We start from the raw sequence: 27,931 nt of genomic DNA, 5'->3' as shown, positions 1-27,931 counted from the left end.
TCCTCCCAAAACGAGTTTTCTGCTCCGTTATTATGTCTACAAGGTCAGAGGATTTGTACTTAGGGCTCCTGCTTTGATACGTTATCTTACAGCTGTGAAGCTTCTTTTGGGTCAGGATCTAAGCTTCTATCCCTTCTCTCCCCCAAGAGACTTCCTCACCATTTTCCTAAGTGAAATATCTCAAGAATATAAAAACAAACACCACATATACTCACTATTAAATTGTAACTAACCAATGAGCACACACGTACACAGATGGAAATAAAACTCAGTGGAAATCAACCAGAGGGCAGGGGAGAGGAGTGGAGGGAGGAGGAGGATAGGGTCAAAGACAACCTAATGGGTACTATGAAAACTATTTGGGAATGGGCACACCTATAGCCAGGATTTAAGCATTATAAATGATCCATGTAGCCTAAAACCTTTGTACCCCCTTAATATTTTGAAATAAAAAGTCCACCAAGGCAGTACCACCAGAAGTCTGCAAGAGTCACAGCATTACTGGGCTTGGGGCACCCCCAGTGCTGACACAGCTGCCGTGACCAAACACTTAGATCACAACACTCAATTCCCTTTGTATATCTGGAAAGCCTTCTCAAGAAGGATGGGTTCAAACAAGCCCAGACTACAAAGATTAAAGCAAATACCCGACTCTTCAATGCCCAGACATTGGGGAACATCTACAAGCACCAAGAACATCCAAGAAGACATGATCTCACCAAACGAACTAAATAAGGTACCAGTGACAAATCCCGGAGAGATGGAGATATGTGATCTTTCAGACAGAAGATTCAAAATATCTGTCCTGAAGAAGCTCAATGAACCTCAAGACAACACAGAGAAGGAATTCAGTAGCTTATCAGAAAAATTTAACAAAGAGACTGAAATAATTTTAAAAATCGAGGAAAACTTCTGGAACTTAAGAATTCAATCGACAAACTGAGAAATACCTCAGAGTCTCTCAATAGCAGAATTGACCAAGCAGAAGGAAAATATTAAAAACAAGTGATCTCATGAAGACAGAGAGTAAAATTATGGTTACCAGAGTCCAGAAAGGGTAGCAAGGAGCGGGGGATACAGTGGGGATGGTTAATGGGTGTAAAAACATAGTTAGATAGTTAGCTAGAATGAAAATGTTTGATAGCACGACAAAGTGACTATACTTGACAATAAGTTAGGGTATACTTTACAGTAACTCAAAGAGTGGAATTGGAATGTTCCTAACACAAATGATAAATGCCTGGGGTAACAGATACCCCAATTATCTTGACTTGATTAATTCACATTGTGTGCCTGTATCAAAACATCACATGTACCCCATAAAGATATACAACTATTATGTACCCATAATAACTGAAAACAAAAATAAAGAAGGGAAAAAAAAGAGAGTGAGGAGGAGGCTAATCTAGATCAATAAGGTCCTCTGCAAAGTAACTTTCAAAGGGCATGTACAGCACGAGTTAGCTAGTGAGTGTAGTGGGTGGGTGGCGAGAGAATTTCAGAAGAGGGAACATCGTGGGCAAAGGCCCTGCAGCAGGAAAGAGGCTGGCCACGGTATTTTTGAGGGACAGAAAAAAGAAGGGCTGGAGTGGCTTGCACATGTGAGCAAGGTGGGGAATAATGCAGAAGAGGAGGCTACAGATAGACATGAAATAAAATGAGCTTGAGATCCCACGTACGCCTATGAAATGGGCAAAATTAAAACAAAATGATAGTAGTATACAATTCTGGCTAGGTTACACTAAAACTGCTCTTAGAATCACAAAATAGCGTAATTATTTTATTGAAAGCGATCTGTGAAATGTAGCAGAAACCATAAGGATGTCTCTACCTTTTCATACCTCACTCCTTGAAATTTAGTCTAAGAAAATAATTTGAGCAGAAGGCTACAGGCAGAACAATGGGGACATTTTGGAATTACCGAAATACTCAACAATTGTGTAGCAAATTATGGTAATCCGACTATATGGGACACTATGGAGTGATTAAAACTGTGTTGAAACTCCTTAAGAACCTGTAAAATATTTACAGAGTTGAGTGACAGGTGAGACTCTAACTGGCACACAGGGAGTGATTACTTAAGAACGGGGTCAGTGATTGAAAGAGAATGAGCACAAGTAAAAATTAGGTATTTAATTGGAATATGGGATAGGTTTTCTGTTTTCAAGAAGTTGCTTTCAAATTTCAAAAAAATTGCTTCTTCACTTTTTTCAAGTATGAAATGAAGAAGAGAAAGAAGGAAAACAGCAGCTGCCACCACAGTGGCTGTAGTGGCTGCATCTGCTTTCTTCCCTGAGCCTGGCTGGGAAAGGGTTGGTTGGTTCCAATGATTCAAGACATCCCTAGCAAGGGAAATCTACATGGCAATGGCAGATGGAAAAACACTCTCTGCTGGAGTCCCTTAGATCCCCAACCCCCGCCACCCCCCAGCCCTTCTTTTCTGGCAGGTACAGTCCTTTTCCTCTCTGTGTCACACCAGGTTCGGGCTCACCGTTGCTCATAACTCTCCAATTCTTCTCTGCGCAGCAGGACCTCTGCGTTCCAGAATGGCCAGCGATGGGCAGGGCACCCTAGGTTTCCTCTGGCTCTGACAACATGTTGGCTGAGGCTGCACGGTAAGCTCTGGATAGGGTGGGCCCTTCCAAATCCCTTTGTGAATGCAGCAAGTGACAACCCTATGCCCCTGGCCCCATGGCAGTGAGGATCTTGGGGTTTTCTGGTGAGGAGGACCTGAGTAATGAGAGAGAAAATGAGTCTCTAGGGAGTTAAAGTGCCCAAAGCTCCCATTTACTGAGCGCCTACTGAGTTCTACGCATTGCGCCAGGAACTCAGAGTTGTATGGTCAGGTGGGTTCAGAGGACTCTACAGCCAGACTTCATGGGCCCTAACCTCAGCTACTTCCTGTGACTTGGAGCAAAGCATGTAACCTCTCTAGGCCTTGGTAGTATTGGTGATGATGGAACCTACCTCATGGGGTTGCAGGGTTGTAGGCAATTTCAGTGAGATTAAGCCTTACAGAGCATTGTTGGCCATCACTAATATTAATGACCTTTATTTCTACCCAGTGAGGTAAGCCACATTATACCCATTTAACAGATGGGAAAACTGGTTCAGAGAGGTTAAGTAAATTGCCCAAGGCTGCCCAGCATCCTAACAACCAAACCTGGATCCAAATTCAAATGGGTCCAAATGCAAACCCCTCATTTAACTGCCTCTTGTTCCATCTGAATGCCAAGTTTGAAGATAGGTTTGCATCCCAGGGCTTAGCAAATATGGAACTGTTTCTGCACTGTCTAAAAATGTCAATGATTCACTAACTGTAATAAAAATAACCTCTCACATTTATACAGAGTGTTTTACAATTTATAACAATCACTCACACTCACACTTGAGTATGGGGGGAAAACTACTTTTAAATTGTATAAATTTTATACAGCATAGTGAAACAAAGAAAAGTATGTACAGTGACTCATAAACTCAACACCTGAATACACACACACACACACACACTCTCTCTCTCTTTTTCTCTCTCTCTGTCTCTCTCTCTCTCACACTCATGTACACACATACATATACACGGCATGTCTGTGTCTGCGCATGCACACAAGTGTAGACAGATTAAAATGCGTATTTTAAGAAGAGTTGTTCCCATTAAAAGAAAGCTTTGATCTCAGAATTAGCCACCCTCCCCCTACTTGACTTAATGTTCAGCTCAATGCAAAAGACGTGCAAGGAGGGAACTGGAAATAGAGTCTGGAGAGAGTTGAACAGCTCTGGGAACTTGAATGAGAAGGCTTTGCTGCACCTGTGGGCCATCTGGGAGCGAGGGGAGAGGAAGAAGTGAAAAATACCTGACTCCTGAAAGGACTTTTATGTCTGAGGGAGGATTCTGAGTTGTTTGTTAGGTAGGGCAGCAATGCAGCCCTTTGCCCGTGTCCCACCAAACACCAAGAAATGTTTGCTACTGCAGGAAATGGTCCTGTGTTCATGTAGCTTTCAGAAAGTGGTGTAGAAGGGCCCAGGCGCACATTTGGTCCAGTTAGGACAGCCAGGAGAAACAGAATGATGTTCCAGCATTGAGGACAGGCAGGTAACAGGGGCCCAGGAGCTCCCCTGGGCATCTCCAGCTGCAGCATCTGAAATGGGAGTTCTGCTCAGTATCGTATAGCTCTCACTGATAAACGGGCCCCAGCTGATATATGGGCTGTATATTTACATTTCACAAAATTTGGACAGTAATAATTTACATATGCGATTTTGTGGGTTGATGTCTTCAACTTATTATAGTATAAATATTGACCCACACCATTAGATAGATATACTATGAAAACAGGGTTTGCAACACTAGCACAGAATTCCACTGTGTGCACGTGCCAAAGTTTACTTAACCATTCTCCTATTGTTGGTGCATTTAAGTGATTTCCAAGTTTTTGTCCTTATAAATAATGCAGTGATGACCTCTATGTAGCAAACTCCTTTTTGAACAGGTCTGATTGTTTTGTTAGAAAAAAACACAAAAGTTAGCAAATTGCCCTCTTAGTATGCTGTGCCTGTTAACCCCCCTGCAGAAATGCCTGTAAGAGCCTGCTTTGCTGTTCCTTGCCAATTAAAAATATACATTTTAGTAATATTATTGGTAAAGGTGAATTTATTTGATTATCTGTAACACTGGACATTTTTAATATGCTTTTGCCATTCATATTTTGTTTAGCAATTACCTCTTTATACCTTTTAGCCTTTTTTCTATCAGTGTGATTACATTTTAATGTTAGAGCTCTTTATAGGTAAAGATATTATCTCTTTTTTCCCAATTTTGTCATATATTTTCACATACCCAGTTCACTCATTTGCTTTCTGAATTTTAATATGGCATAGAAGATTTTTTTCTCTTTTGCTGCCTTCTTCTCCTTTTATGTAGTAAAATTTGCAAACCATGACCTTAATGGAGTATTTGCTTGATTTTAATGAACTGAGAGTCCCTTCCAATAAAAGAATAATATTTTATTTATTTTCTTCTAGTTCTTGCTTTTTCTTACTTCTAATAAGTTATTAAACTATCCATAGTTTATTAAGCATATTGTGATATATATGCAATGAATTCTATTTTTTCCAAATAATTTGTACCATGTACAATTTATTACTCGTGCTATTTGATGAGCAATTTTTTATGCATATAAATTTTAAAAAGCCAGTTTTTCCATATACAGTATTCTTTTCTGGACTTTAATTATGACACTTATTATAAATGTTGCTGTCTTCCAGAGACAAATCCCTCTGCCGCTCTTTTTAAGTATTCCTGACTACTTTCTCCTGTATATTCTTTCAGATCAATTTTTAAATCACTTTGTCAAGTTCCAAAAAGAATCTCATTAAGATTTTGATTGCAATTGTATTAAACCCATAAATTAATTTGGGGAGAATTGATATCACAATATTAAATTTGCTAATCCAACAACATGTCATATGGCTCCGTTTATTCCAGTCTTGTTTTATCATCCTCAATAAAATGTTGTAGGTATGTGTATTTTCACATAGATTCAGCACATTTCTTAGTTTACTCCTAAGTATTTATATTTTAATTGCATTTAAAAATAGGATATATTTTATTATATTTTATAATGGTTATTACTAACATGTAGCTAATGATTTTTATTTGCTTTGTGTCTGACCACAGTACTGAAATCTTTTAGTAATTCTAATAGCTTTTTTTAATTTTAGTTTATTCTCTTAGGCTTTGGGGCTATAAAGAACATTTTCTGCTTGAAATAAGAAAGAGCCTTTCCATTCCTAGCTTACTAAGAATTCCAATCAGTAATGAAGGCTGAATTTTTTCAAATTACTTTTCAGCCTCTCTTGAGAGGATCAGATGATTTTTATTTTTTGACCTACTGCTATGAGGCATTATACCAATAGTTTTTCTAGTATTCAACATTTTTCATCAATGCATTCCTGAAATAAACCCAATGTGGTCATGAAGCATTATGCTTTGATAATGATGGTAGACTTTTGGAGCCACATTAGAAAAGATTGAACTTTATAGCTATCCAGTTAAAGGTTCAATTCCCAGCTGGGCCACTTGAGCAAGTGTGTGGCTTTGGCTAAGTCATCTCCCTCCCAGACAGTCAGTGGAGGAAATTATACCCACCCCACAAGGTTGCTGCAAGAATTACAAGTAAAATATGCAAAAAAAGGTCAACACTACAGGCCTTGCATATAGTAGTTATTCAAATTTGTAACCACTGTTTTCATTACTATAGTCATACATTTTCTTTATCTTGTCAATCCAAGCTTTTCATAGCTATAGTAGTGATTGACTGCTAATTTTAACATATTTGGAGGCTATTCTTTTTAAAATCCAGATAGTTTAATAAATAAACACTGTTAGGTTTTATTATCATTAATGATTTTCTGACTCACTTTTCCTACAAATCTCAACCTTCCAAGTTAGGAGAGATTGGAGGAGTATTTGTTGACTTGCTGCTATACTTTGTCTTCCAGGAGAACCTAGCTCCTGGAAGAAAAATGGGGTGGCAGAAAAATATAAAAGCGTAACAGGATGTTTAATAGGGCTTTTCTTGTTGCTTTGGAATTTTACCTAAGACTACAAAACCACTAAGAGTAAGCAGTAAGTACTGTCATTTTCTACAAAGAACCGCTACAGCACTTCCAACTGTTTCTTTCCGAGGTCACTAAGAAATGCCCAGCTAGACCCTTCCCACCCAACTCCACAATCAGCCCATACAATAAGGAGACTTCATGGGTTAGGGGAAGAGAGTCTCTGAGATTGGGAATTGTAGGCTTAAGGGAAGGGAACTAACGTAACCACAAGTAGGCATTGTGTGTGCAGCATGAGAGGAGAGAGGGTCTGCAAGAAGAAGATATGGATATCTTATGCCCTAGCAGAAGCCTGTTCATCTGTAGACAATTTTTGGCTCATGCAGAGACTCTAGAACCAAGTATGATCTAAGCAGTCTTTCTCCCTTCTTTAATCCTCATCTCTCTTCTGTAGTCCTACAGGGGAGGAAGGAAGTTCAGGGGAAGCAAAGAAAGTGGGGTTAGGAGATGTCAGAACTTCTACGATCCTTTTTCCACATGTTTTGAGGTTGTGGTAGTTACACTCCATCTTCTGCAGCTGCTTTCCATCTGAGGTCACCGGCGCTGCTCTAGCAGCACTGTCCGTTTGAGCATGGTGTGGCATACAAGGAAGACCCCTCCTTCCCTAGTTTCTCATGGTCTCGGAGATTTCTCCATTGGTGTTTAGACTCCACTGACTATATTGCTTTGATTCTGAGTGGGATGGTGATTCAATTTCTATTGGCTAATCATGCCACGTTCCCCTAAGATTTATGAATCATCTCACCAGAATTACGGCAATGCAGACGGAGGTTAGATGTCTGTGCTCATAATACCATCCTGCCCAGAAGGATGCTCCATTTACCTCTGATTCAGAGCCCTCAGAGTCAGGCCAGGTTATAGTAACTCCATTTTACAGATGATGTAACAAGGCTTAGAGAAAGGAAAAAAAAGCTTCACGTGGCTGGTTTCGTGACATCGTGCTATTTCCCAGACCTTCAATTACTTCTTTCTGTCTTTCTCTCCCTCTGCACTTCCCTAGAACTGTAAGATAGACTGAAAGATCCCTGACTTGGATCCCACTGCCCCTCAGAGAACACATAAACCATTTAAGGTTGCTCACTGCAGAGGGTCAGGACTGACCTCCACTCTGTTTGCTCTGGACTTGCAAAGCCTCATTCTCACGAGCCTTGGCCTCCCAGGAGAGAGAAGGATCTGGAAAACATGCTTCTCTCTCTCACTTGGGACAACAGACAGAATTAGAAAAAGAACAATCCCCATCCACCCACCCCATGCCCCATCATCTGGTGCCATTGCAACTACGTATCAAGGACTCCAGAACACAGGCACGGCCACATATGCTCCATCTCCCCAGCACTGATCAGAGCTCCTGTGCTAAACCACTACTGTCTAAGAAAGCACGGAGAGTTGCAACTAGAGAAATCCTTCTTACAATAGGGTCCATCATGCCACAGTGAAGCAAATCAGTTTAATTTCTGACATTCCCTTCCCTGAGATTTATTTCTAAATATTGTTCATTACAGGGATCCTACGTCCTAGGTTCTCTTCTAGGCATATAACTTGTCTCACTGAAGTTTCATAGCAAAATGGTGTATTATAATCTCCCTTAGATGGGAGAAAAGAAACTGAGGCACAGAGAGATGGTGTAACGCACCTCTGGTCATCCAGCTAGCAAGAGTCCAGCTTGAAATAAAAAAACAGATTATTTTTGGCTCTAAAGCCCATATCCTTTTCACTCAATTCTAATGACTACTCTCACTTCATTGAGCCCAGCAATTTGAATTTATCTTTTTTTATCCCCCTGGAGAAAAGAGAGAGGTAGAAACATATCACTGCAAGTAGAAATCCATAAATATGTAAATAAAATATAACGTGCAATCAACCCTCAGGTGGAGGGAATAGGAAGAGAGCCCTCCAAACCAGCACCTCCAAACCAGACAGGTGTCTCCAGCTGTACAAAGCTACGTCTCACTTGGAGAGCTGGAAATCTACAACACCGCAATGAAGTGGGGTCCCAGCCAAGGGGGGCTCTGATGTACAGGAGTAAGGGCTCACAAGGGTGATTGATGATTTGTGATTCTATAACTATGATCCGAAGATTGCTGCCTGGGGTCTGGTTCCCAAGCAGGGATTTGGGGGACAAAGGAAAGAGATTTCTGGGGCATAAGAGAGACAACTTTGGGTTGCTGAAGACCTGTTTTTGAGATGAGGAGGAATATGTCTTCTGGGATTTATTTCTAAATAATGTTCATAAACCCAGAAGTGGATGCTGCATGGAGACAGATTTGGGGTGACAGTAAGGGACAGTGTCTTCTGTCTAATGCCAGATGATAATTTTAAGACACCCACAAGCAGGGGCCCATGCCATTAAAAGTCATATGTGCAGAAGAGATGCAGGGCCAGGCTGGACCAGTGTGGTGTCCATATCTCTTGTCATCTCACCTGCCTCCTCCAGCTACTGACCTTGGCATTCATTGCCCTTGCCTTTCCCTGTGAAATGCAGATAGTTAATGCTAGCAGCCTGCTTACTGTCCCTACTCTTTTGAACCTAATAGATACTCTCTGTGTATGACCCCATCCAGAGTTTGATGATAACCAGACTAACACTGGGTAGCAAATAATAGTAACAACCCAAGATCTCCAGCAGTGAAATGATCTGCCATGGGAGAGCATGAACTTCCCATCAGAGGCAGCATTAAGGTGAGGCTGGGTGGGCAACACATACCTCTCCTGGGACCCAACTCCTATACCTGGGTGTCTGCTGTCAGGGATGTGCTGGAAGAAACTATCCAATGTTCTAGGCAAGATAGTCTCTGAGAGTTCACACCACACTATGAACACCATGTTTTGAAATGTGATTTTCCATGGGGTGATGAATCACAAAATAATATGGCCCACTTTCTAGATGCCAATAAGTCCTGAAAAAGGCACAAGTCAGACTTCTTGTTTCTATATAATGATTCATAATAATAACACCCATAGCAATAACATTAACAAACAAAATTTGTTCACTATAGGCATCTACAGAGCATTTTGAGTTTTTCAAAGCACTTTGACATACATATTCACGTTTGCTTCCAGGCCTGTATCAATAAATAAATGGGCCATCCCAAGAGAGTAGCATAAAGGCAGAGAATTAAATTGCTTTCATGCATTGTAAAGCTATCCATATAACAAAAACATTTGTACCTCCTTAATATTTTGAAATAAAAAAAAATAAATTGCTTTCATGGGTACTAAGAAGCCTCTTTGATTCTAAAGTCAGATGAAATCTGGTAGTTCTCATGCAAGAGGAGGAGGTTGTCTGCTGATATCTCTTGAGCTCCAGATTTACACATCTGCATCACCTGCTACACACCTTCACCTTGGACACAACATAGTCAGATCTGAATGGACTCCCTTGCCTGTCTTTTGTGTTTTCCTTCTCAGAAGATGGTTCCACCACTCATCTCTCAGTCAACTAAGCCAGGACCATCCGACTTTGACTCCCTTCTCTCGTGCCAGATTCCTCTCCGATATTGTGTCCAGGCTCTGGTTTAACTGGCTAGGAGTCATGCTCTGAACCCCAGCTTACTGGCTGGGATACTGCTGGTAGTCACAACTCTTGGCAATAAGGATTGACCCCGGCACTCAGTGCCCCAGGATCTTCTCGGTCAGTCACCTGGCAGAGCCAGACTATGTCCCCACCTGCTGGTCCTGAATTGTCCCCCTGCTCCAGCAGTCAATTCAAGAAGAAGAAGATAATGTCTTGAGCTACATCCAAGCTTACTGCTGCCAAGTCTCTGTCTGCTCCTAGCATGTCCTTGCCAAGCCAGCCATGTCCTTACCAGTCCCCAGCACAGAGTTTGGCACATACAAGGGACTCAGTAAATGTCTGATGAAAAGGACTAAATCTTCAGTATATATTCAGCCATTCATTCTCAACTGGTCTCCATAGTTATCTCTCTCTCTACCACCCAATGCCAAGATACACCTGTGAGCAGAGGAAGCCCCCAGGGCTGCAGACTCCATCAAACTATGTGGTGGGGAGTTCCTCAGGGCAAGAGACTTAGCTCTAAGCACCAAACTGATTTGTAACCTTGGCCCCAGGATTCACATTCTCAGTTTTCCTCCCATCTACTTCTCAGAGCTGATGCAAGGATCAAAGATACGAAGTGAATATATTTCTAGGGGACATTTTGGTATGTCACAGTACGGCAGTGACTCTTAAACTTGGGTATATAGCAGCATCACTCTGAGGGCTACTTACAGCACAGATTTCCAGGCCTCACCCTCCAGAATTTCCGATTCATTAGGTCAGGGGACTGGGTCTGAGAATTTGCACTTCTAACAAGTTCCCAGGGGACACTTGTCTTGGTCCATTTGGACTGCAATAACAGAATATCATAGGCTGGGTTATTTATACAATAGGAATCTATTGATCACAGTTCTGGAGACTAGGTAGTCCCACATCAAGGCACCGGCAGATCAGGTGTCTTGGGAGGGCTCACTTCCTGGGTCCTCACCTGGCAGAAGGGGTGAGGGAGCTCTCTGGGGTCTCTTTTATAAAGGCACTAATGTGTGTGCTGTCCTCATGACCCACTCACCTCCCAAAGGCCTGACACCCTAATATCATCACCTTGAGGGTTAGGATTTCAACATACGAATTTTGGAGGAACACAAACATGTGGCCTATAGCAATACTGATGCTGCCGGTGTAGGGACCACACGTTGAAAACCACTGTTCCAGATTATTCTGACAGCATTTCTCTTTCCATGCTGGTCCATGCTGACCCTCTTTCCCTCCATGAAGTATGCTATTTCAATGCTTGACTTCTTTATGTTTTACCTTTTTTTTTTTTTTTTTTTTTTGCTGTTTTGTTGACATTTTAACCCAGCCTATAAATTCCTCTGGGCAGAAATTATACCCTAGACACTCCACACTCTCTTATTTTCTGTTTTGTAAAATAATGAGTACATATCCACTGTGATTAATAATAGAATAGGGAATGGGGGGGAAACTCAGACTACCAGCACCAATAAACAACACCTACAAATAGCTATCAGCCCTTGGAATTCTCTTAAAAATTAATTATGAGCAAAAAACATTCCACCATCAGTGACAGTACGGGAAAGAAGATTATCTTCCTGATGACACATTTGGTAAAATGTGGATTATTCAAGATTTCAGCTCTAACTTGCTTAAACACCAACACTTTTTGAACTAAAATACCACAAACAGCATTTCAACTCATAATTTTTATAGTGATAGTCAGACTATTGTGTTTTCAGCATGTAAAATCCATTACACAAGTCGTGGCAACAGTTAGCGATAGGTTGTAAATTTTTATTGAGATGATCATCTTGCGATTGAATTTCAAAATGTATTATACAATCATGAGCAAATAAGTCCATGGGGGCCGCTAAAGTACTTTGAATATCATTTATAAAGATCAAAAACCCTGGAAACCCTTACATTTACCCTGTGGAAAGAGAGAAGTTTCATCAGCAGGATCAAATCAATTATTTTTATGGATGAATATTGCATTGCAAAGCTGAGATAAGGTATTACCCAGTTTAATAACATACCCTTATGTCCTTTTAAAGTAGTAAGTTGCATAATCAGGTTTCAATGAGGAATTTTACCAAAGGCCTGGTTTGAAAATAATCAAGAAAATGGCATCTCTGTGCATCACAGTGGTTCAATAACCTTCAAAGGAATATTTCCAAGCAACGAAAACACTTGGATTACAAAGTACCGAGATACACCATTGATATACTTAAGAATGGTTTCAGTCAGTTCCGCTATAATGCATGTTTTGAAAATATGAATTTGTTCCAATACTATAGATATATGAAGGAACAATTTGAGCATAATGCAAATTTTGCATTTGCTTATGTGTGGTTTCTTATATAAGAAACACTACTGAAGCAGCAAACTGAACCCAGCTAAACTGAGCGACTTGGGAATATGCAAAACCCACACACCTCCGACACCTACCTGCTTGCTCCATCGGCTGCTTATGTTATGAGCCACACCCATCTACACCTGACAGAACAACTTTCCCCCAATTTCAGACAGGTTTCCTTCCACCACTTCGCAGTAACTCACAGGCTGCAACCTCTCTGGTGCCCACTTCCACAAGCAAACCTCGGGTCTTTTTCAAGGTAACACACCATATGCATTTTGGGCAGGTTGAGTAGCCCTTATCTGAAATGCTTGGAAGCAGAAATATTTCAGATTTCAGAATTTTTTGGATTTTAGAATATTTGTATATACATGAGATACCTTAGGGATGGGACCCATGTCTAAACACAAAATTCATTTATGTTTATATTTACATACACTTTATGCATATAGCCTGAAGATAATTTTATACAATATTTTTAATAATTTTGTGCATGGAACAAAGTTTGTGTACATTGAACCCTGAGAAAGCAAAGGTGTCACTATCTCAGCCACCCATGTGAAGAATCTGGGGTTATTTGGTGTCACTATCATGCCTGACTCTGAATTTATATACGACCAATAAGCAATCATTTTCTTATGCTTATTTATATATAGGTACTCAACAGTAAAAAATACGACAAACCACTAATGCAGGGAAAAAACAATGTGTTCAGGGTGACTAAGCAGCACAGTAGCATCACCAGATACCTGTGTCAGCTGTTAGATAACAGAATCCACAGACAACAGCAGGATTCCAGCCTCTGCCTATGATGCTGTGTTTTGATGAAAAGGTTACTGTGCATCGTATTTTATTTTTTCCAGGACAAGAAACATCAGAAGCATTTGAGGGACCAGGAAGTGGGTCCTCTGGGGAGGAGGAGGCCTTCTGTTGGACAGCTTTTTAAAACGTTTCCCCTAGAATCATCTGCCTCATTAACAACAGCTTTTGTCTTAGAATTCTCTCTTTGATTTTATAAACTGACATGGTTTCTCATCCTGTTACGACTGTAGGCTGCCCTAGTCCTTCAACAAGCTCATCGTGCAAGCTCACCATGTCGTCTGTAGGTGCTTTTCCTGCACCGTTAACGTCATCTTCATAGTGGCATTATGTCGGCGCTCAGAAAGTTTCAGATGTGGGAGTCTTTGGGATTTCAGGTTTTCAGACTCCAGATGCTCAACCTGGATTTATGTATTTCTTAGCCATTTCACATGTATAATATTGTGCCACCCTTTTTACCAGGTTCCTCTCATTTTTTTGTGTGTCATGCAGGAAGCATGAGTGGGAGCCCTCCAGCCCCACTTTTTCCCATAAGTCCTGTGGTTCTTACTACATAACTCGGCACAGAGTGGAGGGTTTTAGGGACCTACATGTCGTGTTAGAGCAGAAGCGAGTGCACTTTACCTTGCTTTTTGTTCCACGGCTGCTGCACTGACGGATCCTTTCCCCACCTAGAAGCCGTCGGCAACGCCATTTCCCTGGGAAGCCCATGCCGCCCGCTCCCCTGGAGCCCACTCCCACAGGAGCACCCCAGCTCTGCACACCGTGCCGCAGGCACTTTCCTCCCTTTATCTATCATGGGGGGACCAGAGATAAAAGGCTTAGAGTCAGAAAACCTGAGTGTAAATCCTCACTGTGCCACTGGCCAAGTCTGTGACCTTGGACAAGAAGTTTAAAAATATTGAACCTCCATTTCTTTGTGTATGATGAGATAAAAGTACTTATAGTGAATGGTTACTTAAAGTGAAGAAAGAGACAATTTAATTATATGATTTGCAAAAACTAACCTCCAAGTTCTTTTAATTTCTTGAGTTGCATTCAGAGCCAGTAACATCTCAGGGATACAGTCAGACACACAGTCCCAGCCAATACCCCTTATTAGAAATGCAGCAGAAGCCAGGAGGCCTTAGGGATACAGCTGGATCCAAACAATCCTCCCCACCCCCCAGACACAGTCCCAGCCAGCAAACTCAGGCGAGATCCAGGAATGTCAGAGAAACAGTTGCAGCCAGGAGCCCGCAGAGATACAGTAGGATCCAGAGAACCCTCAAAGGAACAGTTACAACCCAGACTCTTAGGTAACGCTTGGAGCCCCCACGGGATCCAGAGTCAGGAAGCTCTTAGGGACTAAGGCAGCTCCAGAAATAACTTAGAGACACAGTCAAAGCCAGGAGGCACTTAAGACATGGTTGGCACCAGGAGCCCCTCAGAGATAAAACTAGAACCAGAAACTGTCAGAACTGTCAGGGAAATTGCCAAAACCAAGGGCCACAGGCCTAGCCCAAGAATCCTCGGGACAAAGTTAGAATCGGAAACACCTTAGAGACACAACCAGAACCAGAAGCCCTCATTTAGGATATAGTCTAAATGTGGCCTTCAGGGGACACAGTCAGAGCCAGGAGCCCTCAGAGAAACAGGGCCAGGAGCCCTCAGAGACACTACTAGCACTAGGCAGCCTCAGACACACAACTGGCACCTGGAGTCCTCGATGACATAGAGCCAGTGTCCCATCAGAAACACTTTCAGAACCAGGAACCTCTCCGTGACACAGCCACAGTAAGGAGGGTCTTAGAATCACAGTCAGAGCCAAGTCCCCAGAAATGCAACCAGAGCCAGGAGGTCCTCTAAGGACAGACCAAAACCTTGACTGTTTTTCCCCACAACAGGAAGCACATTTACATCAGAGAAATTTAGGAATGATTTTTCACGGAAAGGCAAGAGGAAGACCAGTTGTAGCAACAATACAGCCTCTCACAGTGGAGTCCGGAAGAGGCTCTTACCTGCACACTTGGTCCTGGTGGTGAGCGGAGGCCCTGGCGGTCCCGTGCCCCCCTCGCCGGGTCGCGTGAGCAGCACCCGGATCTCGTACTCCACATCAGGGTCCAGATGCCACAGCTTATAGTTGGGGGAGTCGACTATGTGGGTTTCTGCCCAGGTGCCCGTGGTGGTCCGATATTCCACCTCCTTCAGGATGATGGGGCCGTCCCCGATGATGGAGTTGGCATTTGGCTTGATCCACAGGTAGGTGGCCCCCACAGCCAGCAGCTCTGGGGGGGCAATGGGCGTGGGGGGCTCTGTAAGACAAGCAATCACAAAGGACTGTCAGATTCAAGTGGTTTTACAGAGCAGAATCCAAGCGTGGGAGGGCCAGAACAGAATTCTAGACATAGCCATAGAAAATAGTCCCAAATCCCCTTTTTGAACCCCAGTCATGTCCACTTTAATTTTGAAGTTTTTGTTTGTAAACACTCGAATCAGTATTAATTCCAGAACTGTATTCGACACCTACCATACCTCCTTTATTTAAAGGAAGGAAGGAAAAAAGGACATACGAGGAAGTGGTTTCTCCAAAACACGGCAAAACTGCTGGGTGAATACTCTGCTTTCTAGCCTCAAAGGAAAACTTGCTTTTGCTGAAGTGAAATTTGGTTCAAAACTCAGGGGAGCCTGAGGTTTATAAACATTTCTCCTACAGGAACATACAGATTGTTAGTGGACGTTCTTTCCAAATGGTGATATGAGCCTGAGTAGGGAGAGGATGCTGGCACAGCAAGAACTCAGCTCTTCCTCGATGCTGGCAGGTTCCTGCCACCAGAGAAAGTGTCACTGGCCATAGTGGACCCAGCAGGAATGAAGGGTCAAAGGAAAAGCCACGCTGAGTTATCTTTTATCTGCTCTGTGCTGTCACCCCCTCCTCCACTGAATTCCGTACAGTCAGCTAAGTAGACTAGAATTTCAGCAGGCATGCACGGTGCCCTCTTCCTGGCAATCCTCAATCCATGGCAACACCACAAAAATTAACACTTATTTTGTACATCTTATATACAAGAAAAGCTCACATGCATTGTTTCCTGCAAATTTTGGGACATTATCACCTTCATTTTAACAGATAAAAAAACTGAGAACCCCAGCAATCAGATCACGTAACCAAGGTCACAGAGAAGGTAAGGCAGAAAGACACCCGCACTTGCAGCCCAGCTCTCCCGTGAAAGGTTATTTGCTCCTTAGTATCCATATTTTTAAAACTAAAACTGGATATATTTGTTATTTTTATGTATAGCAAAAGTAGCAATGGAATGACAATAAAGAAAATGAAAGGAAAGAGAAAATATTTCCCCTTCCCTACTACTTAACATGACAGTTATTTTTTTATTTCTCCATGTTCCATTCCAATTTTTATTTATATACTGACACCTTTTTCGTGTGGTTACAATAAAGCATAGACTCAATATAGATTTGCTTTTCTTCCTTCATTTATTGTATTTTAAGGATTCTTTTTCATATACTGCACAGGCTTTATCATCACAGCCTTTAATATCTGCAGAACAAGCCATCAGGTTATCACACTAACTATTCTTCAACTGTTGGACACACGAGCTGTTCCAAGTTTTGCTTTGGTAAATAATGCTGCAACGAACATCTTTGTGCAAAGATTTTTTGACTTTCTTGTCTCATATTTTCTTAGGTCCAACAATAATGGGATTATCTGTCAAGGGGTATGAACAAGTTAATAATTCTTAGAGTAGAATGAGGAAGTGGAGAAAAGGGAGGCATTTAGGGTGGAGTGCAATGTAACTTTGTTTGAGAACTTGTTACTTTCAGAGGGCCTCTGGGCTATTCATACAGACAAAGGCAGGTATGAGTTTTAGCTTGGAACTCAGGTGAAGGCTTTGAGATAGAGACTCATTCAGCGTTTTCCTTCTAATGAATTGCCTAGAAGGAAAGATACTCCAGAAACGGAATAATTGCAATGAAACAGGGGAGGACAATATTTTCTCAGTGTGATTCGAAGCAAATCTTAAGGGACAATTTCAGATTGCCTCTATTATAGCCTGCCATTTGGTCAGAGGAGGAAATTAAGCAGATTAGTCAAGCTAGATGCTTTTCTTTACAAAGCCGTGGAGGTTATTACTCAAGACCTTGTTATCTCAAAGGTGTTTGCAAATTGATTTTTGGATAATTTGTTCCAGGTAGAGAAGTTAGGTTGGCAGGGAGATAATTTCTGGGCTCATCCTTTGTGCATTTTAAATATATAGACCCTTTGATTGCCATTATCAACTCTCCAGAGTTCCCATCCATCTCCAATGAGGCCCCAAGGGTGATATTTTGTAGCTCTGTGATGACGCTGCCCAATTCCTTAATATAATTATTCACAGACTGGCCCTGGACAGAATTTAGAGCCACAGACTTCAGTACTTTAGGAGCTGAGCAAGTAGCCACATTAAACTCTCATCCATTGACTTTTCCCCACGGTTTTCCACTCTCCTATTTCAGACATTGGCAGTTTTCAATTGCTGACCACCAGAAAGAAAATAAAGCACTAATCTTTCCAAATGTTTAGTCTCTTTTCATGTATTTCTAAGGGTATGTGCAAGTATAGTAACCAACATCTCTTTGAGTATATAAATGTCCTTATCTCAAATGACTTGCAAGTTCACACATTTCTGTGCAGATTCGCCATGTGGTTATCTCTCCCTCCATCCCCTCAAGAATAGACTCTGTAAGTTCATCACAGTGTTTCCCGTGTCTGGCACCAAGAAGCCATCAGATTACTGTTTTGTTTCGTTGTTTCCTTTTTTAGTGATCCATTTGATTTATAATTGGCATTCTTTAAAAGGCACATCAACTAGTAGTGGTTCACAGAGAGAGAAGCAGGAATGAAACACAGAATGATTTTTTTTTTTTTTTTTTGGTAAGCAGCACATTATTTTTTTAATATATGGAAAAACCACGTTTCTTGTATCAGTTCTCTCTAAGATGAACTCCTCAACAAGACAGCATGAGAAACGTGTGAGGCCATCCAATCCAATGGCTACAGTCAGCGGGAAGGAAACCTAGACCCAGGGACGGATCATGACCTGTTAAGCTAGAAGGGGTGGGGACAGGGAACTGGAGGACCACATGCCATTCCAGCTCCTCCCTTTTTCCTCTTGTACCTGAGATGTTTGTGTAATTAACCAGAAGAGTCATTAGGGGAAGTCTGTACTAGTAGTTTCTAACTTCAGGGGATATATAAGCTCTGAAAATCTGATGAAAAATTTCCAGACTCTCTTCCCAGGAATATGCATCCAAGTTTATTACCCAGAGTTGTGCACACCATTTCGGGAATGCATGAACCCCTGAGGCTCTGTGTTGAGAATAAAGGAAATGCACAGAGATTCTACTGACAGACCACATGCCTATAATATCTTACACTTCCTTGGGTCTCCTACAACCGTCTGTTATAGGGGCTAGAGTAGGGAGTGCAGCCAGGTAAGGGAGTGAAGCAATATAGGAGTCACAGAACGAGTACTCCCATGCTCCCAGATTCCCAAACCTTTGGATGAAAATAAACATGCTGAGATTTCTACAGGACAATGCCAACTAAATGTCTATAGTTCCCATGATCATGATCCCCCAGCACAGTCACAGATTTAACATTTGGCCTAAAATATTTAAAGGATAAAGACATGACCCCAGCCATGAAACGATATAATGAATTGGAAACCTCCCACAGAGGCCATGTTTTCAAATCCATCTGTCTCCTCATGAAGGGCTTTGTCTAACTGGGGGGTCTTGAGGTGAACAATCTGACTGAAAGAAACTCTCTGTGAAAAACACCCTAACTAGCATGTACTCTATGCATCTTGCGTGCCAGACAGAGCACTGAGCATGTGAAATTCACCAGCGAAGAGAAATGCAGGCTCCGTACCCATGGAATCAGAGGGTAAGGCAGGCAAGGAAAGCAGCAATGACAACGTGTAATGAGGTCATGAGGTCGTGATGTGAGTGACAGAGGCTGTTATGAGGTCCATGAAGGGACCTAATCTGGTCCAGAGGTTAGGGAAGCTGTACTGGGACCAGACATTCACGTTAAGTCTACGACCAAAGAAAATTTCCTGGGGTCCTATAGTTCTGAGTTGCTTGGGAAGGTACCACGCAGGGCCAGACTGGTAAACAGTTACAGCCACGTGCTCTGAACACTCATTCTACAAACATTGAGTACCTACTTCTACTTGTCACATACCATCCTAGGAACAGACACAAACTTGGCTGCATGGAATTTTCCTTCACCCGAGGGCTGAGACAAAGGAGAGGGGAGAGAAAGAGGCTGATTCAGAAGCTGTTGCACAGAAGGGTGTGGAGGAATAGAGAAGCCCTGGGAGCCAGACCTAGGTGGGTGCTTGTGTGTCAACAAAATGACGCACACACATCCAATGGACTAGCACTCAGTGAGAAGGAAGGAACAAAGCACAGATACACACAACAACGTGGATGGATTTCAAAACAATTCTTTTCACAAAAAAAGAAAAAAAGAAGAATGCGTGATGATTCCACTTATACAAGAGTTCAAGAACAGGCAAAACTGATCTACAGTGATAAAAGCCGGAGGTACAGTTACTGTGGGGGCAGGTACTGATGGCAGACGAGGCACAGGAGAAATTTTGGGGGTGTTGGAATGTTCTACATATTGATTTGAGTGATTAAATAATAGAAATCAGAATAGTGTTGCTATAAGTGAGGTGACTGCCTGGAAGAAGGCATGAGAAAAATTGGGGGAGGGGGAGGTTATAACAATTTCTGTATCTTGACTAGGGTTGTATAAGACTCATCAAACTGTGCACTTCAAATATAGGTATTTTGCTGTATGTAAATGATACTTTAAAAATCAATAAAAACAAATAAAAATATGGCATATCTGTGACTCAGCAGGTGGGGAGAATGCCACTAAATTTTAACTGGAATGGAGCCCCAGAAAATTTGGAGGGAATGATCCTTTAATCCTATACTATCTCCCTCCAAATCAACCTGTCGGCACCACTGGATGTTTGAATTCCTAATTTCTCTAACAGAGGCTGTCCGGGCACACGCCAATTCTCATCCATCAGTCTTTTCACATGTAACACAACCCTCCCCCTTGTTTTTACCAGATCCCACACCATCAACTGTGCAAAGCCAGGATTAAGTGTTTAACATCTGATGACACCCTCTGCTCACAAAGATTGGAACCAAGTTGGGAGGGACGAAGTTTGGCCTTCAGGCAGCCAAAACCTGAGTTGGGAGACGGCACTGGTGCCATCGAGCCAGGCATCAAAGCACGGTGAGGACAAGGACTCCGTGAGCCATCCGTGAGGCCCAGCAGCAGCCATCCGCAAGCCCCCAAGGCTCTCCTTCAACATGTAGGTGGTGAGGTGACCCCGTAATGTAATTCTGCCTCACCCTCAGGCAGCAATCTCCAGACCAATTCTGTCTTTCTTTTGCCTGCTGTGAGCACTTGTAACAATTTGACTCCCCAGAAATTCCTACAGAGAGCAAAAGTGTTTCAAATAGCTGGAGATGGAGCTGTGTACACACATATTGTCTGTTCCAGACACAAATCAAACATTTGAGAAAAACCAAATGTTACTAAGATGTAAAGTGAACCTTACTAGGGTTTAGATGAGTACAACCTGGTCTCCAATATTTTCCACCACCCTCCTCACCCAACCTGATAGACTGTGTAATTGCATTTCTGTTTCCTGACCCACCCAAGCCCATGGGGATGCCCCCACCCCACCCCACCTGCCAACACACACACAGTCACGTGCAGACACACTGTTGTATCATTCTCACTTCCATTCTTCTGTACATGCTATTTCTCCCAACTAGAATGTCTTTCCTTTTAAGTAAACCATGCCTATTTTTCTTTTCGAATCAGCTTTAGGATTATTTAGTTGTGTGGACGACAGCACTAGTTACAGAGCAGATGTTCAAAGGCATCATGCTGATCAGATATCCTACTGCTTTGCATGCAACACGATTTTCATAACATAATGGATTGAAGATCAAACATGAGAAGGGAAACTAGCTGGAGGCCAGGCTCCAGGTCTTTCTTTGCCCTGGCTTCACCACTGCCACATGTATAACTACTCAATTTTTGTGGTTCTCATTTTTTTTTTTTTTTTGTACCTTGAGAATGGAAGATTAGTTTATAATTCAAATCATAAAAGCCTCTGAATCCTCTACCAAGGACCATTGAGATTCTATGTTCTTTGACTCTGCTCTGACTGTGAGCTGTTGGCAGTAGCCTGGCCTTCTCGTTCCTCCCTGGCCTGGACCCCACAGTCCCTGCACACAACCTATGCAGACATAGCATCCAATCCACCAGTGGATGCCAACCAGCATTAGTCTTTATGCCCCAACCTAACGTACAGCCAATGGTCAATAAATATTTGAGGTCTTCTTTAAATGAGCAAAAAAAAAATTGATAAATTCTCCCAAAATAAGAGGTTGAGGGTGACAATAGAGAGATGAAAAAGAGCAAGAATGTTACAGAGAGCAGTGGAAGGACCTCCAAGCAAAGGATTAGAGGTATTAGGGGAGAAGACATCAAACAACTGATATGAAGCAATCATCAAAGCCACAGGTGAAGAAAACTTCTCTGAAATAAATAAAAGCCTGAGTTTGTAGACTATGAAGAGCACAGTGGGTTCCAGGCAAAATCAATGAGGAGACTCAGCTTAAGCATTTACTGGCAATATTTTTGAAATACAAGACTAGAGAAAAATTCCCATAGGCATCCAGAAAAAAAGCCAGATATCCACCAAAACAAAACAAAAAAGACAAAAAAGTCCGTTCTCAGATTTCATCGTTACGATTTCAAGCACTGGGATATGATGACGAAGATGATGATAGCAGCAACAATAATGACAAATGGCAGCGTGGCAGCTCACACGCACTGCACGTTTTTAGGTACTTGTCACTGTTCTTGGTGCTCTAAAATATTAACTCATTTTATCCTCACGGTAACTCTATGGGTGGGTCAATACTATTACGATTCATATTTTTCAGAAAAGAAGAAAGAGAAGCAGCTTAAAGTGGTGGTGTGGTTTTACTCCGTCTTTTAGACAGGCCCCTGGAGGGACTGAGCATCAGATACCCGCAGGGCTACCAGCTATTCCTGCCTTCAATGGGGGCCTCCCTTCCTGCTCTCTGTCACGTCCTCTCCTCCTTACCAGTGTTCCCCTCAGCTTCTAGACACACTACTTGCAAATCCTCATCTCAGGGTCTGTTTTTGGAGAAATCCAATCTAAGATATTATGAAAACCAGGGCAAGCCACTTAACCTCTCGGAGTATGAAGTTCTTCATCTGTAAAATGGGGATATAGTAACATTTCCTTGATGGAAGTGGCCATAAGGATTAAATAAAATATTATAGTCAATACCCTTAGAATAGTCCCTGCACATGACAAGTAAATGGTGTTAGCTACTATTAGCATCATCCTTCCAACCAGCCCCTGTAAGCTATACAGCAGTCAGTGGGAATCAGTAGCTGCTATCCCCACTCTGCAGTCCTCAGAGAAAGACACAGAGATACCATTTCATGCAGTCAGGAGAAAAGAGGGTGCACAGTTAGGGTGCACTCCTGCCAGAACTTCCGCGAGCAAATAGATTTAAGATCTCACCCTCAGTCTACTTAACACAGTCATGTTGCAACCAGTGAAGTCATTTGGAAACACATAACTCAGTAATGACTATAGCACCAGACAAGACTTTATGATCTGCAACACTCTGTCTGCCCCGGCTCCTCTTCCTCCCCCAGTGCCTCATCATGTTCGAGATGATTCTTTGCTGGGCCACTTCCCCAAATTAAGAGCAGAGTAATCATTCTAGAAGAGTGTTTCTTTCCTCGCTTGCTAATCAGGAGTCCTCAGAACACATGAATCAAGAGCCTGTCTCCCGCAGAGAGAGGCCAGGAGGACCAGGAGGCTAAAGCTTTGGAATCAGAGGCCACGCTGCAGACACATCCTGTCCCAGGGCAGCACAGGTTCACTAACAGGCACCCTTCGCTCCCTTGACCCACCTTTGCCCAGTGGCCTTGCTATGGAGAACTGGGTGGGAAGAACTCACACCTTAGCCACTTTGGCTCTCTGAGTTCCAGAGACATCCAAGTCTGTATGCCCATGTGATGGTGAGAGCTTTTATTATTACCACGGGACAAGGAAAGATAACACAGTGTTAACTGCGTGCCTGGCTCAATTCTAGGACTTACACATATGAACTCATTTATTGGTCGTATCACAACATAAGGTTAGTACTATTCTATATGCATTTATAGATGAGGAAACTAAAGGACTGTGCTAGTTATTCACCTCTGGTCTTTGAAGCACACCCTGTAGTAGTACGTTCTGTGATTCTGGAGCTGGGACACTGCAAACGACACTTCCAGACTCCCTTGCCAGCTGCCTCTGGTTCTGTCCTACTGATGGAAGGCTCTAGAAGGGGACTGGAAAGCTAGAAGAGGGAAGAAGATGCTCTTTTCCTGTTTCAAGGTCCTCCCAGCATCACTCCAGCAACAGGGACCTTACTTTCTTCTGGTCCTCACAGCAGCCATAGCACAGCATCTTTTTGGAGGAACTAGCAGAAGCTAGGACACACCCCTTAAAGCTGTGGTATCATCTGTGGCATCCCGCTCTTCATAAGTCCCAGCGTCAGCCCTGCAGGGCTCTTCTTACTACTTCAAGGTCCAATAACCCCACCTATTCCATTTTGTGACCCCAGCCCCAGGTGTGGTAGTTGCTTCCTACCATTCTTGGCTACTTTAGCACACATTTTCGCTCTGGCAGCTTGCCATCACCTGTGTAATGAATTCCCTGCAACAAATACCCTCTGTTTGAAATATCTAGTGTGGTTTGAGGTTTCCTCCCTGGACCCGGACTGATACAGCTAGATATTGTAATTATACCCATTTTTCATATGAGGAAAATAAGGCACAGAGGTTAAGTCACTTGCCCAAGGCCATGCAGCTGGTAGGCGGCAGAGCTGGGCTACCCAGGCTGACCTGCTCCATCAGCCACAGAGTGAGGCAGGCAGCCGACAGCCGGGGAGATAAGGTCTTTCGTTCAACATACAAGCACTGAGGGCTGACTCTGCTATGTTCTGAGGCTACTCAGTCAAAGCAAATAACTAGTTCCACCCTGAAGGAACCTAAGAGACCAGGCAGTGAGGCAGAAACCAGCAATCTACAGAATAAGGTGACACCCACTTGGCAATAGCAGGCCCAAGGCCCCGCAGACTCACAGAGGAACATGGGGCACAGAACAGTGCCCCCCCTCCAAAGACGTTCAAGTCCTGATACCCAAAACTTCCATAGCAAGAGGGACTCTGCAGATGTGATTAAGTTAAGGGTCTTGAGTGGGATGAGTATCCTGGGTGTGCAGATGGGCCCAAGGTAATCACAATTCGCCTCAAAATAACTGCAGGAGGGCCAGAGAGAGGCCGAAAGATGCTGTGCTCCGGCTATGAAGGTGGAGGAAGCGACCGCTAGGCAGAAAAGCAGGTGACCTCTGGAAACTAGAAAAGGTGACAGAACGGATTTCCCCTAGAGCCAAAGGGACACAGCCCTGCTGGCCCATTTTTAGAATTCTGACCTCTGATACTGTGAGATAGTAAGTTTGTGTTGTTTTAGGACAGTAAGTTCATGGTGACGAGTAAGAGCAGTAATAGGAAACTTATACAAGGAGGGATATCCAAGAAGGTGGAAGTCAGGGAAGGCTTCCTGGGGAAATCGAATCATGACTGGGTCTTGGAAGGAGAGGAGAGTCTAACAGGCACAGGGCGGGGTCATTCGGGAATCGCACATCCCACTGGAACATCGGTGGTGATGGGTGGGGGTGGGGGGTTGCAGCAAAAAGGCAGCCAGCGAGGTCAGCAGGGACCAGACCAGGAATGGCCTTCACCTAAAGTTTTAAAAGCAATGGCGTGACACAGGCATGTATCCTTTGGGGACAACTCCTCTGCTCACAGGGTCAGAGGGAGAGAAACTGAGAATTGCGGGACCAGTAAGGAAGTTGTGTCCATTACTGAGGGAAGAAATGATGGCAGTCTGACCAGCGTAGTGGCCATGGGCTGCAAGGCAGAGTCAGGGGAACCAGACACGGGCCTGGGAGACCGAATGGGCAGGAGTTGGTCACTGAAAGTGAGGGGGGGAGGACAATGGAGCAGATCAAGGCTCGGAATCAACAGGCTGGCCGAGTCTCCCCTTGGCCCCCACGATGCTTACCTGGTCCCTATAGGCAGAAGTCTGCCTCAGTTTCCCTGCCCAGCACCCCAGTGTTCCATACCAGCTTCTCCATGCTATGCCCAGTACACTCCATCCCTCTTCATTTTCTCATTCACTGTCACTTACAAAGGGCCGTGTGGTGGATTAGAACCTGAAAGATCAAGAGGCTTGCAACCTCTGTTACTTAACTGTGTGACTTTGGGCAAGTTACATAACTCCCTTTTGCCTCAGTTTTTTCATATGTAAAATCACAGTAATAGATCATATTTCACAGGGTCCTTGTAAAGATCAAGCATAAATACCTAAAACATGACGGGCCCTCCATAAATGTGAGTTATTCCTTTCTCCCCATCCCTGTCAGCCTTGGAGCCTTGCACCGGTCTTTCTCCCCATCCCACAGCCCTCTCCTGGCATGGGCCATGCAGACCAGCTTCTCAAGCCTCCTGACAGCTCCACTCCAAGCATCTGAGCCCTCAGGGTATCTTGGGCTCACGAATCCCATGTATCACATACCATAAAATCAATTTCGGCTTTATGCATGAGGAAGCTGCTAATCTCCCACTGGGACCGGCAACTCACACTCAACAAGCACTGGTAGGGGGAAATGTGGCAGCCGAATTAACAGAACAAATCTGAGAAAAAAGACAGAGCGGAGGAGAAGGGGGTGGGAGGCAGTGAGGGAAGAAACACGCAATTCAGGGCAACCTGAGTCCAGGCAGCTCCATCAGTTGCTACGCTACCAGCCACAGTAAGAAAGGCTTCCACAGGAGGGGGCTGGGACTTTAGAGATATTGTTATTTTGCAAATTTCTCTCCTTGGTCTACCCCTATGTGCAATAGGGAAATGCATAATTAGTCTCTAAGCTGCTGAAATGGCTAGAAGTGACTAGAACTATCGACGGCTCTGAAGCGTCTGGAAGGCGTGTCCAGGTAGATTAAGAGGCTTATCCATATAGTCTACTAAGTTTGTGGGGAGAGCTTAAGAGATGACTGCCCCCTTTATGTAAAAGAACTGAAAAATTAGTTTCTTCCAAATTCCCCTCATGTCCCTAGGGCCACCTCTGCACTCTGCCATACCCAGCCTGAAGAGAGAGTTAGCACAGCCTAAATAACTGCTCTTTGGGAAAGGACTGGGAAACGACAGAATCCTGCAAGGCCCCGTAGACTCTGGGCCCTGTCCCCAGAGGCCACGATTCTGGCTCAGCCAAGTGGACATCGGGCTCTGAGAGCAGGATGAACGGCTTCCTGCTGGTGCCCACGAGCCCCTGCAGCTTGGTGCATCTGTGGCTGGACAGAACACGAGGAGACAGAGAGGACAAGGCGAATGTACTGCATGTGACAGTTCAGGCACTGTTCTAGCTATTTCTAACGTTTTATTAATGTGCTTCTAAAACATACACACAGGGAGCTCAAGGAAATGCATTGTGACTTCTGAGGGGTTCTCCAAAGCCGCAGAATTTTCAGCTAGACCACCTGCCTGAAACAAAATTCTACTTCAAGATACAGGGTATAGTAAGTTTGAATTTTTCCACACGCAAAAGATTTCAAAAAAGACCACCTTTGCACACATTCGTTCAGAGAATACAATGAGAAGAAATACTTCCAAACTCATTTGACCAGCCCACAATAACTGCCATACCAAGACGGTCCAAGGACCCCACAAGAAACTCTCAGGCCGATCTCTCTCATAAACATACAGACAAAAATCCTACATTACCAATCCAAATCCAGCAATATGCCAAATGAATAACAGATTATGACCGAGTTGGGTTTATTCCAGGACCACAACATTAGTTTAATGTTAGAAAATCGATCAGTATAACTCATCATATTACCAAACTAAAAGATAAGAATCGTGTGGTCATCTCGAAAGATGCCAAGGAAGTGTTTGGTGAGAGTTAACATTCATTTATGATAAAATTCTCAGCAAATAAGAAATAGAGGGAAAATCCTTTAATCTGATAAAGGGTATCTAAAACATAACTCTAACATCAGTATCAATGGTAAAACATTGAATGCTTTTTCCTGATTTCCCCAACTGTACTGGAAGTTTCAGGCAGTGCAGTAAAGAAAAAGAAACAATACAAAGATTGGAAGGAAGTAATAAAGTCCCTGTTACTCACAGACTACATAAGTAAAAAATTTCAAAAACTCCAATTATGATGAAAATTAACAAGTTAATTTAGCAAAGTTCCATATATTAAAATCTATAGACTAGCTACAATTATAAAATGAAATTTAAAGGGTGCCATTTACCCATTCAATGGTTATAGACACCATCATAATGGTTACCTGTAGGGGAGGGAGTAATTGCCTGGGAATTCACATGAAATAAGTAGGGGACCAGAAATGTTTGTGCCTTGATTTGGATGATGGTTACATAGATGGAT

General features: G+C 43.0%; 1 protein-coding gene across 1 annotated transcript in view; it reads right to left on the bottom strand.

The window, feature by feature from the left end:
- Positions 1-27,931, bottom strand: part of PTPRT (protein tyrosine phosphatase receptor type T) — a 778,866-nt gene that overhangs the window by 521,978 nt on the left and 228,957 nt on the right. The window contains exon 13 of the mRNA XM_069495747.1: positions 15,302-15,595. Within this exon, the coding sequence (XP_069351848.1) occupies positions 15,302-15,595 (294 nt within the window). The remainder of the gene's footprint in view (positions 1-15,301; positions 15,596-27,931) is intronic.

This window comes from Eulemur rufifrons, chromosome 20 (genome assembly GCF_041146395.1).
Source record: "Eulemur rufifrons isolate Redbay chromosome 20, OSU_ERuf_1, whole genome shotgun sequence".
Classification (NCBI taxonomy): Eukaryota; Metazoa; Chordata; class Mammalia; order Primates; family Lemuridae; genus Eulemur; species Eulemur rufifrons.
Note: the sequence above shows the minus strand (reverse complement) of the source record. Positions and strands in the feature narration are given on the sequence as shown.